General features: G+C 50.7%; 1 protein-coding gene across 2 annotated transcripts in view; it reads right to left on the bottom strand.

The window, feature by feature from the left end:
• Positions 1 to 448: 448 nt before the first annotated feature.
• Positions 449 to 6,000, bottom strand: part of RCAN2 (regulator of calcineurin 2) — a 264,437-nt gene continuing 258,885 nt past the window's right edge. For both annotated transcript variants that reach the window (XM_067752769.1, XM_067752770.1), the window contains one exon: positions 449 to 715. In XM_067752769.1, coding sequence (XP_067608870.1) covers positions 555 to 715 — 161 coding nt within the window. In that variant the 3' untranslated portion in view covers positions 449 to 554. The remainder of the gene's footprint in view (positions 716 to 6,000) is intronic.

The following is a 6,000-nucleotide window of genomic DNA, read 5'->3' as shown; positions in this document are numbered from 1 at the left end:
GACGCTGACCATCTGTGACTTAGAGTATATCGTCAAATCGTGAAAATAAATGCTGGTGATCATGCATGTCCTGGGAATGTCGGGATGCAGAGGACTGAGGAGACCAGATGGGAATATCTCATGCAGTCAAAGTCAAGTTTACTTATGGTCCTACTTAAGTGGCCAGGAAAGAACAACGCACACATGTCGGGACTGGGACTGGAACGGCTCACAAGCAACACAGGTGCTATTTGCCACTGACGTCTCCGGCTTGGATCAACAGGAGAGCACGAAGGTTAGGCTGTGCTGATTGTTTAATAAGAAAATACTACTTTTTTTTCTAGAATCTTCTAAATAATGTCTTACACTCGATGGGTATGATATGATCAGGAAACATATCACCTTTTCCTAGCCCTTTTGTCCGAGAGGCTTGATTACAAGGAAGGAATCTCAAACAACCAAACACCCAGGGATTTAAAGGCAATTTTTTTTTTTTTTTGACAAACAAACAACGGGGGGGGGGGAAAGCATGATAAAGAGGAGACGGGTATTCTCTTCGAGGTGGAGCAGTGAGCTCAGTTGGACACGGAGGGCGGCGGGCCGGGACGCCGGGTCTGGATGATTTTTGGCTTTGGGGACGTCTTTGGATCCTCTTCTTCCTCGATGTCACTGTCACACACGTGCACGACGACACTTGGGGTGGACTCGGTCCCTGCATGGAGCTCATACTTCTCTCCTGAAAAGCAAGAGAAATGGGGGGTAAGAATGCAGGAGGGATTTCTACACAAACGATTTGGTGAAGTTTGTTTAGGAAGTGAGGGCGCATTTTACGTGTCTCAGGAGATGCTGAGTCTTCTCCAGGGCTGGTGTTGGCAAGTGAAATGAGATTGATCCGTCTTTGCATCTCAGCTCTGCCCCCCGTCACCTGTACAGCCCTGAACAGGGCCCTTCACCTCTCTTAGCCTCAGTATCTGCAGCTGTAAACTTCAAAATGGTAATAACTACAGTCCAAGGGATTGGGGTGATGGGCCTGGCAGTAAGTTACCAGTTTCTCTTCTATTTCCCAGCATTGCTGTTAACGGCTGAGTAATCCTGAGCCCATCACCTCACTCCTTCATCTTTTGGAGAAGTTCTCCAAGTTCTCCTCTTGCTGTACATTTCTTATGGCAAGAGCTGCCCCAGGACGGAATAAGCTGGAATCGCCGCTCATCTGGGATTTCCAGTGGTTACATGGTAACAGGTTTTTTTTTTTTTTTTTTTTTTTTTGCGGTATGCGGGCCTCTCACTGTTGTGGCCTCTCCCGTTGCGTAGCACAGGCTCCAGACGCACAGGCTCAGCGGCCATGGCTCACGGGCCCAGCCGCTCCGCGGCATGTGGGATCCTCCCGGGCCGGGGCACGAACCCGTGTCCCCTGCATCTGCAGGCGGACTCTCAACCACTGGGCCACCACGGAAGACCCCGGTAACAGGTTTTGATGACGGTCAAGTTCCCTCCAGTTCCAAGAGTCTATGTTGTGGCCCCTCCCGTTGCGGAGCACAGGCTCCGGACGCGCAGGCTCAGTGGTCATGGCTCACGGGCCCAGCCGCTCCGCGGCATGTGGGATCTTCCCAGACCGGGGCACGAACCCGTGTCCCCTGCATCGGCAGGCGGACTCTCAACCACTGCGCCACCAGGGAAGCCCTAGTAGTCTATTCTTGACTGGTTCTTCTTGTAGTCAATTCACTATTAGCCAGCAGGCTTCCTGTCTGTCTCTGTTTCACTTCAGGGTGTATCTACTGAGCATCTCCTATGCTCTGGCCCATTGCTAATCATAAAGGATACAAGGCACATTCAAAAATATTTGTGTCTTCCACAAGAGCACAGCCCAGTGATGGCACATGGAAACAGAAAGTACCACAAAATACTATGGTAAGCGCTGGGGTGGCAATATATGTCAAGGACAGTGATACCACATTGCAAGGAGCAAGTAACTCTGAAAGGCTTCCCAGTGGAGGCGACAGCTGACCTGGGTCTAAGAGACAAGTAGAAGGCGTCCAGGAGGTGGGAGGGTGCAAGGGGCATTCTCAATCTGCATGCTTGTAACTTCTCAGGTTAACTGCTGACACACTTAATCTTCTTCCGACGTCCTATCTTTCCTTTCCCATCCTTCATGGATGGGAAGCACCTAAAAGCAATGTCTCCCAGACAACCTCCTGGTCAGTGGCTCTCCAGGTCTCACTAGATCAAGTCCTCATTTCTTAGACAAGGACAAAAGACGCTGCACGGTCTCTCACCAATCATGACAGCCACATTTGTATGCTCACCAAACCAGAAACTTTTATTTGCTATAGTCTCACCTAGTCCCCGAAGTCTTGCCCTCCCTCCAGGATCAAAGCCAGACACCACTCAGTCCAGGCATCTTGCCTGTCCTCCTCAGTCTGCAGTGGACAGTGCCCTTCCGGAGGGCCGGGGCCAGGACTGTCAGCGCCAGAGCTGGGGTCGCGTTTATGTGCTCCTGTGTGCACCTTGGGAAATGTCCACGGTGAAAACAGCAAACGCTTGCAAGGCACAGTTTTAAATTTAGTGCTGACGTTAGGGACTGAGAAGCACTGACAATGCAATAAGCATCGCATCTCTTCTAAGTGATGCTGAGGGGGATGTGAATGTTCAGAGTCATGTGTTGCTATGGGTTGAATTGTGTTCCCCACCCCCGCCCCTGTCCCCACCAAAGACGGTGAAGTCCTGACCCCCAGTACCTATGACCATGACCTTATTTGGAAACACGTTCTTCACAGATGACTAAGTTAAAATGAGGCCATCGGGGTGGGCCCTATTTCAAAATGACTGGTTTCCTTATAAAAAGGGGAAATTAGGACATCGGCGCTCATCCAGGGAGAACTGCATGTGAAGACTGAACTTATGTTGCCACAATCCAAGGAACGACCAGAAGCTACAAGAGGAGCCTGGGCCAGATCCTCCCCCAGCACCTTCAGAAGGAGCACGGCCCTGTGTTGATCCAACACCTTGATCTTGGACTTTTAACCTGCAGAACGTGAAGCAATACACTGCTGTTGTGTAAGCCAGTTTGTGGTCCTCTGTTGTGGCAGCCCGAGCAAATGGATACAGCCATATCTTGCTAAGAGAGTTCTCTCTCTGTCAAGAGTCGGAGGAGTCTTTACTGGACCTCCACACCCCGCCCCGAACCAACATCCTGGATGAGGGCCCCGGATAGTTCACAAAAATGGAGCATCACACCTCCAGCACTTCCCTGGACCTTGGCAGCAACAAAGAGGGTGAGAACTAGCTAGAGCCACAGAAATACGGCCATGAAGACTCTATAACTTAAAGTCGAGATTGGGTGAAATTGTAGGTAGAGAGAGTTATGTGAATAAGGTTGACCTTTTTTTTTTATCTCTGGACTTTCTATTCTATTCCATTCATTTATTTGTCTACCTTGATGCCAATACTACACTCTCTTGACTACTGTAGCTTTTTTTTAAAAATTAATCATTAATTAATTAATTTTTGGCTGTGTTGGGTCTCCGTGTCTGTGCGAGGGCTTTCTCTAGTTGCAGCGAGTGGGGGCCACTCTTCATCACGGTGCGCGGGCCTCTCACTATCGCGGCCTCTCTTGTTGCGGAGCACAGGCTCCAGACGTGCAGGCTCAGTAGTTGTGCCTCACGGGCCCAGCCGCTCCGCGGCGTGTGGGATCTTCCCAGACCAGGGCTCGAACCCGTGTCCCCTGCATCGGCAGGCAGACTCTCAACCGCTGCGCCACCAGGGAGGTTGACTTTTTTGATACAGAGAGCTGACGGGGCCAGCGTGGATTCAGGAGAGGAGAGTGACACAAACAGGGAACACGGAGCAGAACTCGTGCTGCGCTTTGCTTCCCTGCCGGCTAGCAGGGACGGAGCCTGTCCGAACCTAACTTCCCTGGAATCCACACTGAACTTATTACCCTACGTGCCCTTGTGGTTGGGACGTACACATGGGCGCTACTCACAGCTCAGTGAAGTGTGTTTGTTCCGTTCTCCTTTAAAGCAATTTGTCATTTTTATCAAAAGCCCAAGGGAGGAGAGCCACTGCAGACGCTGCTAAAGAGAGGAAGCAGTATGCAGCCGGCTTCACCTCAGCGTTCCATGAGAGGCTCCGGGCAACAGGTGGGCAGACCTTGGGTGGTGGCTTCTTTGAGCAGCTGTTTTCAAACACCTGACAGCTTACTGAGGGCGCTTGTTGCAAAGAGCGTTTAGCAGCATGAGGATGCAACTCTGCAACTTCAGGTAGTGGCATCTACTTTGGTACCCAGCACCCCTAGGTGCTTCTCCGTGTTTCAGTGTCTGGGTGGACACTCTTACATGGTTTGGTGTGACAGGCCGGGGGCAGTGGTCCTGTGAGGATGCTGGTGTGCAAATAACTTGCCCCCTCCCTTCCTCCAGTCCGCACCACAATTTTTCGTTGGAAAATGATAATAGTGCGGGGAGAGGGTAGCAGAGGGAGGGACGCTGAAGATGAACACGGGAGAAGAAGCAAGGCATCCCAGATCAGCTCTGCGGCCCCTCCCGGCCACCAGCGCTCTTCGTCTCTGGCCTTCTCATCTTTGTTTCTGGGAGAACAGCAAATCCTGTGGACAATGATGGAGTTCATCGTACCCAGGGTTTCTAGAATTTTCTCTTTCCTCCCGGAACGCTTTGCAAGTCTGAATGAGAGACACCTTCAGACAAGAAACAGAGAAAGAAATAATTTCTGAGTCATCAGATGAGGTAGTTCTTGTTTTTCTGCACAGGATTCCTTCGACGTCCTCCTGTTTGGAGAAGCAGTGCCTTTTGCAGAGACACTAGTGGCTGCCGTGGTCCCCTCCGTTGCCCTGTTGGGTGTGATGCAGGGATGAGGCGAGCAACAGCCTCTCATCTTCTGATGGGGGGATGACAGAAAAGAATCTGCCATGGCAGATGGAGACCAAGGGACCTGGGGGTGAGGTGGTGACAGCAGGGACCCCAGCCAGGGGACTGATCAGATGTTGCCCTTTCTTCATCTGTTGGAAAGAAGCTAGCTTTTAAAACAAAATAGTAGTAAAATGTGCATAATGAAGCTAGCTGTTTGATGAAACCCTTTCTCTGCCCTGGCGTGGATAAAGAATATTCTCTTAAAGACACCTCTAGTTGCAGTGTGTTTATCTATTTGAAAAGAGATGCTTTCCTCTTACACTAGGTGCGCTGGGGACACACTTGGGATGCGGGCCCCCCTGTGCAGGGCAACTTTCACACTGAGTCAACAAAGTCAGACTACTTGGTAGTACAGCTGTTTTACTGCTGTGACCCCACTAATGCTGACATTTCACTGTTATGTTTTTGGAAACTTTCTTACTATCAAAATCCGGCAAAGCCCAACAGCTGCTGAGAGCCCACAGAATCATAAGACATAGCTTTGGTCTTGCTTGATTGAACTTTTCTGTTTTTGGCCTCACCTTCCCTTTGGGCTTCAGCTAATTCCTCTACCATGAAGGCTGACGTCAGTGCCGTCACCCCCTGGGGCCCCACTGGGCTCAGGAGGCGACGAGGAGGGGTGGCCAAGCAGACCGGTGTGTCTTTTCAAGGCCAAGCCAAGGCTCCCCCTTCACACTCCCAACTCCTCGAGTTCGTATTCAAACTGTCCTCTCCCCAGGCCTCAGAAAAGAGGCCAGGACCAGAAGCCCTCAGAAGAGGCATTGGTTAGGGTTTTCTACCTCCTTCCACGAAACAAATTCCCAGCCAAGCAAGTGTAGACTCCTCTGGCGCGTGGTCACACGTTAAATTCTCATCCAGGCCTTCGGAACTGTCATGGGCTTGGGCACAGTTCAAAAGACGTGTGTAAGTTTTAGCTTTCCCACTAAGCTAAAAAACCACTGAAGAGCAGGTATCTGTCCTATTTTCTGTGAGCTCTCAGTGCCAGGACACAGGAGGTGTCACAGACACTTGCCATCTATCTGAAACACACCAGCAGCTATTTACTGAGCCCTTAGTAAATGCCAGACACAGCTCTAAGTACTTCACATAAATTGGATGT

The sequence above is a fragment of the Pseudorca crassidens genome, chromosome 10 (genome assembly GCF_039906515.1).
Source record: "Pseudorca crassidens isolate mPseCra1 chromosome 10, mPseCra1.hap1, whole genome shotgun sequence".
In the NCBI taxonomy this organism is placed as follows: Eukaryota; Metazoa; Chordata; class Mammalia; order Artiodactyla; family Delphinidae; genus Pseudorca; species Pseudorca crassidens.
Note: the sequence above shows the minus strand (reverse complement) of the source record. Positions and strands in the feature narration are given on the sequence as shown.